At 39.3% G+C, this 13,130-nt stretch overlaps 1 protein-coding gene across 3 annotated transcripts in view; it reads right to left on the minus strand.

Moving 5' to 3' along the window:
- Positions 1-12,185, minus strand: part of Tpt (tRNA 2'-phosphotransferase) — a 48,344-nt gene extending 36,159 nt beyond the window's left edge. The window contains exon 1 of one of the 3 annotated variants that reach the window (XM_053785501.1): positions 12,030-12,185. In XM_053785501.1, the coding sequence (XP_053641476.1) occupies positions 12,030-12,041 (12 nt within the window). In that variant the 5' untranslated portion in view covers positions 12,042-12,185. Of the gene's footprint in view, positions 1-11,838; positions 11,991-12,029 lie in introns of those variants that run through there. The other 2 variants (XM_053785499.2, XM_053785500.1) reach the window with 2 other exon arrangements.
- Between the last annotated feature and the right edge of the window lie 945 nt (positions 12,186-13,130).

A 13,130-nucleotide genomic window follows, 5' to 3' on the forward strand; every position in this document is an offset into this window, starting at 1 on the left:
CAAACCCCTCCTTTAAAGTGCAGGCATTGTACTTCCCATTTCTAGGACTCAAGTCCGACTATAAGAAAATAACCGGTTTCCCTGAATCCCTTCACTAAATATTACCCTGCTCACACTCCAACAGATCGTCAGGTCCCAAGTATCATTCGTCTCCATTCACTCCTATCTAACACGCTCATGCACGCTTGCTGGAAGTCCAAGCCCCTCGCCCACAAAACCTCCTTTACCCCCTCTTTCCAACCCTTTCGAGGACGACCCCTACCCCTCTTTCCTTCCCCTATAGATTTATATGCTTTCCATGTCATTCTACTTTGATCCATTCTCTCTAAATGACCAAACCACCTCAACAACCCCTCTTCTGCCCTCTGACTAATGCTTTTATTAACTCCACACCTTCTCCTAATTGCCACACTCCGAATTTTCTGCATAATATTTACACCACACATTGCCCTTAGACAGGACATCTCCACTGCCTCCAACCGTCTCCTCGCTGCTGCATTTACCACCCAAGCTTCACATCCATATAAGAGTGTTGGTACTACTATACTTTCATACATTCCCTTCTTTGCCTCCATAGATAACGTTTTTTGACTCCACATATACCTCAATGCACCACTCACCTTTTTTCCCTCATCAATTCTATGATTAACCTCATCCTTCATAAATCCATCCGCCGACACGTCAACTCCTGTATCTGAAAACATTCACTTCTTCCATACTCCTCCTCCCCAATTTGATATCCAATTTTTCTTTATCTAAATCATTTGATACCCTCATCACCTTACTCTTTTCTATGTTCACTTTCAACTTTCTACCTTTACACACATTCTCAAACTCATCCACTAACCTTTGCAATTTTTCTTTAGAATCTCCCATAAGCACAGTATCATCAGCAAAAAGTAACTGTGTCAAATCCCATTTTGAATTTGATTCCCCATAATTTAATCCCACCCCTCTCCCGAACACCCTAGCATTTACTTCTTTTACAACCCCATCTATAAATATATTAAACAACCATGGTGACATTACACATCCCTGTCTAAGACCTACTTTTACCGGGAAGTATTCTCCCTCTCTTCTACACACCCTAACCTGAGCCTCACTATCCTCATAAAAGCTCTTTACAGCATTTAGTAACTTACCACCTATTCCATAAACTTGCAACATCTGCCACATTGCTCCTCTATCCACTCTATCATATGCCTTTTCTAAATCCATAAATGCAATAAAAACTTCCCTACCTTTATCTAAATACTGTTCACATATATGCTTCAATGTAAACACTTGATCTACACATCCCCTACCCACTCTGAAGCCTCCTTGCTCATCCGCAATTCTACATTCTGTCTTACCTCTAATTCTTTCAATTATAACTCTACCGTATACTTTTCCTGGTATACTCAGTAAACTTATTCCTCTATAATTTTTACAATCTCTTTTGTCTGCTTTCCCTTTATATAAAGGGACTATACATGCTCTCTGCCAATCCCTAGGTACCTTCCCCTCTTTCATACATTTATTAAACAAAAGTATCAACCACTCCAACACTATGTCCCCCCCTGCATTTAACATTTCTGTCATGATCCCATCAGTTCCAGCTGCTTTACCCCCTTTCATTCTACGTAATGCCTCACGTACCTCCCCCACACTTACATTCTGCTCTTCTTCACTCCTAAAAGATGGTATACCTCCCTGACCAGTGCATGAAATTACTGCCTCTCTTTCTTCCTTAACATTTAAAAGTTCCTCAAAATATTCTCGCCATCTACCTAATACCTCCATCTCCCATCTACTAACTCCCCTACTCTGTTTTTAAATGACAAATCCATACTTTCCCTAGGCTTTCTTAACTTGTTTAACTCACTCCAAAATTTTTTCTTATTTTCATTAAAATTTCTTGACAGTGCCTCTCCCACTCTATCATCTGCTTTCCGTTTGCACTCTCTCACCACTCTCTTCACCTTTCTTTTACTCTCCATATACTCTGCTCTTCTTATAACACTTCTGCTTTGTAAAAACCTCTCATAAGCTACCTTTTTCTCTTTTATCACACCCTTTACTTCATCATTCCACCAATCACTCCTCTTTCCTCCTGCCCCCACCCTCCTATAACCACAAACTTCTGCCCCACATTCTAATACTGCATTTTTAAAACTATTCCAACCCTCTTCAACCCCCCCACTACTCATCTTTGCACTAGCCCACCTTTCTGACAATAGTCGCTTATATCTCACCCGAACTTCCTCCTCCCTTAGTTTATACACTTTCACCTTCCTCTTACTTGTTGTTGCCACCTTCCTCTTTTCCCATCTACCTCTTACTCTAACTGTAGCTACAACTAAATAATGATCCGATATATCAGTTGCCCCTCTATAAACACGTACATCCTGGAGCCTACCCATCAACCTTTTATCCACCAATACATAATCTAATAAACTACGTACTTTCATTTCGTGCTACATCATACCTTGTATATTTATTTATCCTCTTTTTCATAAAATATGTATTACTTATTACCAAATCTCTTTCTACACATTGCTCAATTAAAGGCTCCCCATTTACATTTACCCCTGGCACCCCAAATTTACCTACTACTCCCTCTATAACATTTTTACCCACTTTAGCATTGAAATCCCCAACCACCATTACTCTCACACTTGATTCAAAACTCCCCACGCATTCACTCAACATTTCCCAAAATCTCTCTCTCTCTCCTCTACACTTCTCTCTTCTCCAGGTGCATACACACTAATTATAACCCACTTTTCACATCCAATCTTTATTTTACTCCACATAATCCTTGAATTAATACATTTATAGTCCCTCTTTTCCTGCCATAGCTTATCCTTCAACATTATTGCTACTCCTTCTTTAGCTCTAACTCTATTTGAAACCCCTGACCTAATCCCATTTATTCCTCTCCACTGAAACTCTCCCACCCCCTTCAGCTTTGTTTCACTTAAAGACAGGACATCCAGCTTCTTCTCATTCATAACATCCACAATCATCTCTTTCTTATCATATAGACATGCTATGTTTATATGCTATGGAGGGGTGGTTGCCAGGCTGAAGGAAAACATTATGTAATACTAATAATAATCATTCTTGGGCACATTAAATGTCTTATTTTATGTTAATATAGACATTTTCATCAATCCATCTATGATATTTTCTTCAAAATTATATAAGAAACACATTACATAGCATATAAACATGCAATGTTTATATGCTATGGGGGGATGGTAGTCAGGTGGAGAGAAAACATTACGTTTTCTCTGGTCCAGCGCCAGAGGAAACGTGTATGAATCTGAGTTAGCCCAGTCACCCCCCATAATACATGACGCTTTTGTTTACAATTCTCGGCATGAATCATTCATTACTTCTCCCTTTGTTTATGATGGCATCTAAAGGTAGTAGCTAGAAATTATTAAACTCACTGAACATGGTATGTTGATGGTAATAATATGGCTCTGGGCTGCATTAAATATCATGTAGCTATGTAGGTAGGTGTAGGTATGTAGCCCAGGCAGACTACATACCTACATCTACCAGCTACCTACACCTGACTTCCTACAAATAAGCACTACTCACCTCTCACCTTACATTAAGACTACAAATATTTTAAGGTAAGTAATGCATGTACTGTGTATGTATTTTACTTTTTATTGTGTGTTTTAATGCCTAGTTCTATTGCTAACTTAATATAAGTTTGTGTAAACTTGACAACCCTATGCCTGTTGTGGAATCTTTTGTGGCTTTGGGGAAGTCCATGGGTTGGATGTGAGTGGTCAGGATGTGGAAAAGTTGGTGGACGAACCACAGGGAAGAGCTAACCACTGAAGAGCTGCCAAAACTATAGTTATTGTTAATAATTTTGGGTGTCTGGAATGGATTAATTGGATTTACATTGTATTTCTTACAGGAAATATTACTTCAGTTTTCGTACAAATCGGTTTTCAGCCGACCTTCTGGAATGGATTAAAGATGAAAACCGGGGTTCCACTGCACAGTGGACCCCGGGTTAACGATATTTTTTCATTCCAGAAGTATGCTCAGGTGCCAGTACTGACCGAATTTGTTCCCATAAGGAATATTGTGAAGTAGATTAGTCCATTTCAGACCCCCAAACATACACGTACAAACGCACTTACATAAATACACTTACATAATTGGTCGCATTGGGAGGTGATCGTCAAGCGGGGGTCCACTGTATATATGTACAGCCTCTCCTCACTTAATGATGGAGTCCCATTCCTAATACCATGTCGATACTTAACAATGGAGTTCCATTCCTAATACTGTGTCAATAAACAAATTCATCACTAAATGAGGCACATACTACAATGGTAGTGGGTTTGTGTCAACCATCTTTAGTATTGCTTTAATGTCACCCTTGCACCACTTATAACATTTTTAGTATATTTTTAAATGTTTATACAGTAGTGTACTGTACAATAGGGCCATACTTATACAGCAGGTTAGGTTCCAGAATGTCGCTGGAAAGTAGAACGCCATTTTTTCTACTTATAAATGCATATAAATCCCAGACAACAAGTTTACACTAACTTATATTAAGTTAGTAATAGAGCTAGATATTAAAAAAAACACAATAAAAGTAAAATGCATACACAGTACATTCCTTGCTTACCTTAAAATATTTGTAGTCTTATTAATGTAGGGCTAGAGGTGAGTAGTACTTATTTGTAGGAAGATAGGCATAGGTAGCCCTGGCTCCCCATCCTCAACTTAATATATGATATTTTAAGCAGTTATTATTGAAAGTTATTATTGAAAGAATTAAGAGTAAGACAGAGAGAAGGATAGCAAATGAACAAGGACGCTTTAGGAAAGGTAGGGGGTGTGTAGACCAAGTGTTTACAGTGAAACATATAGGTGAACAGTATTCGGATACGGGTAAAGAGGTTTTTGTGGCATTTATGGATTTAGAAAAGGCATTTGACAGGGTGGATAAGGGGGCAATGTGGCAGATGTTGCAGGTGTATGGTATAAGAGGTAGGTTACATAGTTCTACTATCTTCAAGTTATGTCCTGGAATTTGTATTGATAAAGCCACTGGATGGCAAAACGTCTACAATAAAGATACCCAGATGTTGCACATGTGTCTTAATTTCATCAGGTAGGTTACTGAAAGCAGTGAAGAGTTTTTACGAGGATAGTGATGCTCAGGTTAGAGTATGTAGGAGAGAGGGAGATTATTTCCCAGTAAAAGTAGGCCTTAGACAAGGATGTGTGATGTCACTGTGGTTGTTCAATATATTTATAGATGGGGTTGTAAGAGAAGTGAATGCTAGGGTCTTGGCAAAAGGTGTGGAATTAAAAGATAAAGAATCAAACACAAATGGGAGTTGTCACAGTTGCTCTTTGCTGATGACACGGTGCTTTTGGGAGATTCTGAAGAGAAGTTGCAGAGGTTGGTGGATGAATTTGGTAGGGTATGTAAAAGAAGAAAATTAAAAGAGGATAACAAAAAGATTAGGTGACGAAAGACTGGATATCAGATTGGAGGGAGAGAGTATGGAGGAGGTGAATGTATTCAGATATTTAGGAGTAGACGTGTCAGCAGATGGGTCTATGAAGGATGAGGTGAATCACAGAATTGATGAGGGGAAAAGGGTGAGTGGTGCACTTAGGAGTCTGTGGAGACCAAGAACTTTGTCCATGGAAGCAAAGAGGGAATATATGAGAGTATAGTTGTACCAACACTCTTGTATGGGCATGAAGCATGGGTGATGATGTTGCAACAAGGAGAAGGCTGGAGGCAGTGGAGATGTCATGTCTGAGGGCAATGTGTGGTGTGAATATAATGCAGAGAATTCGTAGTTCGGAAATTAGGAGAAGGTGTGGGATTACCAAAACTATTATCCAGAGGGCTGAGGAGGGGTTGTTGAAGTGGTTCGGACATATAGAGAGAATGGAACAAAACAGAATGACTTCGAGTGTATAAATCTGTAGTGGAGGGAAGGCGGGGTAGGGGTAGGCCTATGAAGGGTTGGAGGGAGGGGGTAAAGGAGGTTTTGTGTAAAAGAGGTTTTGTGCATGAGCGTATTTGATTCGAGTGAATGGAGACAAATGGTTTTTAATACTTGACATGCTGTTGGAGTGTGAGCAAAGTAACATTTATGAAGGGATTCAGGGAAACCGGCAGGCCGGACTCGAGTCCTGGAGATGGGAAGTACAGTGTCTACACTCTGAAGGAGGAGTGTTAATATAAAATATGCAATAACTTTAAAATGCTTGAAATTTTGGAAAGTTTCCAGATATAGAGAGATGTGCTCATGGAGAATGTAAACAAACCGGGTGGGGCGTGCCGTATTAGAAAGACAGGTTGCTGTATAGCGAGTTTTGGTCATTTGAAATCGCCGTATTACTGGTGAAATGGCATAAAGCAGGGTCCTACTGTATATTGCAATAAACAGAGTAGAGGAAATCAGCTTTAATATACATTATTTAGGTAGGCATACTGGTCAGAGAGCCCATTGTAAGTCTGAGTCATCAGTAAACTAGTACGTCACTAAGTGAGGAGAGGCTGTAGTACAATATCCCAAATAAAAGTCAGGGAAAGACTACAACAAAAACACACAATAATTTTATATATGTACAGTACATTACAAACAGATTTTATATACCAACATCTTAAAAAGATTAGAGCTAATAGATATTATAAAGAATACTGTAACTTATTAAATGTAACAAAAACGAATGAACATAAATGAGAAAGCTTGGATAAGGCTAGTGAGATAGCAACATATTTATTATTAATATATTTCTTGGAAGTCCTCAATCTACAGGGCAGTCACACACAGCCTGAGGAAATGAAAGGCAATCAGACTCAATCCAAGAAAGGGGAAGGTAAACTCTGAATCCTTGGATCAAGAGCACTTTATCATCACCAAGGCACCGACCTTGAAAGGAACACATCACAATACTTGTTATACCCATCAATTAATAAGATACAGGACAAGAATTTGATGAGGGATTACTATCAAATACTGGACAATATACGGGACATTTACCTGGAGTCTACCTGGAGGTTATTCCGGGGATCAACGCCTCCGCGGCCCGGTCCACGACCAGGCCTCCCGGTGGATCAGGGCCTGATCAACCAGGCTGCTACTGCTGGCCGCACGCAGTCCAACGTACGAACCACAGCCTAGATGATCCAGCACTGACTTTAGGTATCTGTCCAGCTCTCTCTTGAAGGCAGCCAGGGGTTTATTGGTAATTTCCCTTATGCTTGGTGGGAGGCTGTTGAACAGTCTTAGGCCCTGGACACTTATGGTGTTTTCTCTTAGTGTACCAATGGCGCCCCTACTTTTAATTGGGGGTATTTTGCATCGCCTGCCCAGTCTTTTACTTTCGTAGGGAGTGATTTATGTGGGCAGATTCGGGACCATTCCTTCCAGGATTTTCCAAGTGTAGATTATGATGTATCTCTCTCCTGCGTTCCAACGAGTACAAGTCAAGTGCTTCCAAGCGTTCCCAGTAGTTAAGGTGCTTGACAGAACTTATACGTGCAGTAAAGGTTCTCTGTACACTCCCTAGATCTGCAATTTCACCTGCTTTGAATGGATATGTTAATCTACAGCAGTATTCCAGCCTAGAGAGAACAAGTGATTTGAAAAGGTTCATCATTCATCAGACATTACTACTCCCAGGTTCCTTACATTATTTTTCCGCTCTATTGTATGGCCAGAGTTTGTAGTATACTCTGTTCTAGTTATTATCCCCTCCAGTTTTCCATAACAGAGTACATAGTTGGAATTTGTCCTCATTGAACATCATACTATTGTTTTCCATTGCCCACTGGAAAACTTTATTTATATCTTCTTGGAGCTTAACCGTGTCCTCAATAGATGACAGCCTCATGCAGATCTGATTATCATCTGCATAGGATGATACGGTGCTGTGGGTTACATCTCTGTCTATGTCTGATATGAGGATGAGGAACAGGATGGGAGCGAGTACCGTGCCTTGTGGAACAGAGCTCATCACTATGGCAGCCCCCAATTTAACTCTTGACCACATTTGTGTTCGATTGGTTAGGAAGTTGAAGATCCATCTCCCCACTTTACCAGTTATTCCTTTAGCACATATTTTGTGCGCTACTACGCCATGATCGCACTTGACAAACACTTTTGCAAAGTCTGTGTATATTACATCTGCATTCTGATTTTCTTCCAGTGCATCCAAGCCCATATCATAGTGATCCAGTAGCTGTGAGAGGCAGGAGCGACCTGCCCTGAACCCATGTTGCCCTGGATTGTGCAGTTTTTGGGAATCCATAGAAAGCAAAAATAATTTAAAAGGGTAATTGAAACTGGTGATTCAAGCTCATTAGGAAAAACACAGGAATCAATAACTGCATTAATTTCAAGATTCACTGCCTTCATGGCCTAGTCCCAAACCAAGCCTCCCGATTGCCAGCCTGACTGACCATGCTGATAGTGACGGCCACACAGTCTGACTGATTAAAAAGTGACTTAAGGAACTTATCAAATTCCCTCTTGAAGACAACTGGAGGTGGGAGTCAAAAAGTTAAGGTCCCCTTACGATTACTGAGGAGTAAATATGGAGAACAGCTCCTTGGTTTATATTTTGAAGTGTACAGTACTGTATTGAGTAGGGTTTGCAACAGTTTTATTTGAGAAGATTATCCAGAAAGTGTTTTGTTTTTCCTTTATCTCAGGTTAGATTAGGGGTCAGTTAGGTTGAAGTCAATTAGGTTAGTTAAGTATGGTTAGGTTGTTACACTGGGTAGCCTAACCCACTGAAACCCAGCTCAACCAAACACAAGACTTAACTAAATTCAATTTAAAACCCAATGCAACCAAACCTAACCCCACTTAACCATACTCAATAAAAACATTAATTACCTAACAAATTAAACAAATATTCTACAATGGTAAACACCTCTTGAGTGTCAAAATCTTACATATTGCTCAGTGAACAATTGTAATTGTTATTTTTTGCTAACATTACTGCCAAGCTGAATTGAATCCTAGCTGCCAATTTGATATTGTGCAAATTTTGCCACATATATTCTCCCACTCATAAATGCATTTAAGTTGCTGTACACCTTTTTGGGGCAATTTCCATAAAATAAATCTAATTACTGTAAAGCCCATTTATAACTACACCTTAAACTATAAATTATTGTGTCATCAAACTCAGCCAAGAAGCTGTTATCCATAGTAACCTCATCAAGGTCTCTTTTATTGTATTCATCGAGTCCCTGCTGTCCATCGGAGGAATTTTGCACCATCTACCAAGTCTCTTGCTCTCATATAAAGAACAGTTTGTTAACTCTTTAGCTATATAGTATGTGACATATACACAAAGACCAAACTGCGAGACTTGTAAATGAACATTATTCCTGGGTGTTCAAATATGCAACATGCCAACATTTTAGCCCTAGCTCAACTGCCTGGGTTGCCTACCACCTCTTCTCACCTGAAGAGAGAAAAATATTGGCCACTATATGCATCATGGCTAACACTACCTCAGATCCAAGTATGACAGTTCCACAACACTTTGGTGACTTTACTGATGAAGATTTTATCCAATCAGTAACTTATCAACCAAATACAGAGAAACAATGAAAGAAGTGAAGAGGGAGTTTGAAGTAATCAGGCCCTCAGCCTAGAGATATGTTCAGTCCTTCAGCCTTAGAGATATGCTAGATTCATCAACTTTGATACCTGATGCTTATCAGTTTTCTAAAACATTTATATAATAACACTGTTTCAGTAAAACATGCACACAATGGGGCACCAACATAAGAGCTTGACTACTTGTGAAATCAAACATAAGTTTTATTTTTAATTAATTTTTCTTTTCATATTTCTCTTATTAAAAATACAGTGTAACATTACAAACTACTAGTTGGTGGCACTCAGGTATTAGTTTATATTTTACAATACATACAACTAAGCCTAAGTATTTCATGTGCAAATTATTATTTTGGGATATAAGCAAAAATGGTTCATTAACTTTAATTTTGCAGCACACCTAAGTTTATCAAAGCTTAGTACTGAGTCATGTCACATGCCAGCTGAATGTAAACAAAGATAAGCGAGACCAGTGATGGAGGTTAGGTTAAGTTATGTTAGGTTATTTTAGGTTCAGCTAGGTGGTTTTCATTTGGTTTGGCTAAATTTTCACCATTTGCACAACAAAATACTACCTCAACTACAATATCAACTTAATATTTTACACTCCGAACTATAATTAAGGGCCAATCCCTTGTCCATCAGTGAGTGAGCTGAGGATGCAATCAACTGTATCATGAGCACCCACAGTTAAAACATTTAAGGTTATTAACACAGTAGCCTGGAAGCAGCCAGCAAATTGAAAGTAAATGAACGTGATGCATCTGGCTATACGATTCATTATGTTTATGTCTGGGTAACTGCTCGAGTAGCTTCAGCTTTAAAGAAAGAATTATTAAGGTGATCAAGATGCAAATGCTGAAATTCTTTTCAGCATGAGTATGTTAAGAGACAACACAAGTGTCAAGGTGCCCAATATTGTTCAACTGCCTCCCAGCATACATAAGGAGGGATTACCAATAGACCATCAAGAGGGAGCTGGACAGGCACCTAAAGTCAGTACCTGACTAGTCGCGCTGTGGCTCATATGTCGGCTTGTGTGCAGCCAGCAGAAACAGCCTGGTTAATCAGGCCAATCTACTGTGAAAGGACCCCAATGGAAGTAAGTCACTGTCTGACTTTTTTAGGTTATCCTAGGTTCTCTACACATATGCTGCTATGTATGATAATCTATGTAACTGTATTTGTGTATACCTGAATAAACTAACTAACTTACTTAGGCCTGGTGATGGACTGGGGTATGGGGGCACTGACCGGTTATACTCCAGGTAAGATAAGTTATGACCCAAATTACACATGTCTTATGTTTAGTATATTTATTTTTATTTTAGGGCATTGAACAAAAGCTTATGCTAGGTAAGGTAATGCCCTAGTAGCATCATTAACCATTAAGTGAAAATATTTAAAGTAAAAATAAGTTTAACAATTTATTAAATATAATTGTCTACAACCTAGTCTAGGCCAGTAGGCCTACAAGTGATTCTTTTATTTTAGGCCGTGAATGGTGGACCAAACAAGGCTAGTAAGTTTATTCAGGTATACACAAATTGTTACAAAGATTATCATAGACAGCAGCATGTGTGTAGAGAACCTGGGATAACACAAAAAGTCAGACTGAGTGACATTTTCATGGGAGTCCTTTATATATATGATGTAGATGGGCACGACCATATACTTGATGTAGATGGGCACGACCATATACTTGATGTAGATGGGCACGACCATATACTTGATGTAGATGGGCATGACCATATACTTGAAGTAGATGGGCACGACCATATACATGATGTAGATGGGCACGACCATATACATGATGTAGATGGGCACGACCATATACTTGAAGTAGATGGGCACGACCATATACATGATGTAGATGGGCACGACCATATACATGATGTAGATGGGCACGACCATATACATGATGTAGATGAGCACGACCATATACATGATGTAGATGGGCACGACCATATACATGATGTAGATGGGCACGACCATATACATGTAGATGGTGTTGCCTGGACGTGGTCCATCAGCAGGTCTGCCTCTGTACACAACCCACATTACCAGCACCACAATATTATCACAATATATGGAGCGAGAGGAGCCAGTCAGTGGCTATTAAAACACGTTTGGTGCCTGGCACGGTGTGGCGGCCACCATGTACACTCACCCACCATCACCACCTCACAACAGTAACACCAAGTCATACCATTGCAATACCTTAGGTGGGAATCACTGCACAAGTTCACACAGCTCAGGAAAACAAAGAGATGGAATATTTCCCTCCCACCACCATCACTGCTGCTGCTGCTGCTCATCAACAACAACAACAACAGCTGCTGCTGCTACAACTATCCTAAAATATATTACCACACACCCAGCCATAATTATGGTAATTACACTCTCAGCCATGCCGAGAACACGATGCTGATTTTTTTCCTCTTCTATCTCTGTGAGAAATATAAGTTGTGGATACTGAGTGTGGATGTGTGAGGCAGGTGTAGCACACACTATGTTAGTGCTCACACAGCTACTGACTCATAATGTCATGTATTAGGTGTTCTGCGGTGCTCGAAATATCTCTGAGCGGCTCTTTTTCCAAGGAATTTGACCTTTCCTCCCATACCTTTCTTGGATCAAACCTGATTTTCTCATATTTCCCCCCATGACGCTCTACTCTATGACCTTACGGAGTAACGCTCCCCTAATATATAATAATATTAATAATAATGAAGAAAAGAAGAAAATAAAGCTGATAAAGAATAAAAACATGAAAAGAATAAAATAAAGATGATGACGAAAGAGAATTATTATTATTATTATTATAATCAAGGGGGAAGCGCTAAACCCGGAGGATTATACAGCGCCTGGGGGGGGGATGTGGAAGGCATTCAGGCTTAATTCGGGGAACTGGAGCACAGATCCAATTCCCTAAATCAAGAGCCCCTCACCAACATCAAGGAACCTTCCTTGAGGGGGACGAAAGAGAAGAGGAAGATGAAAATAAAAATAAAGAAAAAGAAGAGTAAAAAGAACATATTTACATGAGTGATGGTGTGAAGGTGATGTAATATTATTATCAGTAACAGTATTTCCTGCATTCCAGTCTCCTGTCTTATTATCTACAATAATAGATGTTTATTTTATGTGTAAAATTATTTTATTTATTATGTAGAACTGCCCTAAAAAAAATAGAGGTTTTCGAAAACTTTCTCATGCATATATTCATATATATTTTCATTTAAAATGAAAAAAGTGCTTTAAAAATATTAAATTTAAAAAAAAAAAACTAACCCGGTACGGCTGGAAAACATTAGGACGTGTTTCCTAAGACACTTGTTGTCTATGTTCACCCATCAGTATAATAGGTTTGTAGTTGGTTTAGAAAGACACGTAAGCAAACACTATAACATATTTATTAGAAAACGTTTCGGTCCTGGGACCTTGATCACTTCTAACATACAGAGGTAGAAAGACATTATATATATAGGCGGAGAGTGA

Source organism: Cherax quadricarinatus, chromosome 35, assembly GCF_038502225.1.
Source record: "Cherax quadricarinatus isolate ZL_2023a chromosome 35, ASM3850222v1, whole genome shotgun sequence".
In the NCBI taxonomy this organism is placed as follows: domain Eukaryota; kingdom Metazoa; phylum Arthropoda; class Malacostraca; order Decapoda; family Parastacidae; genus Cherax; species Cherax quadricarinatus.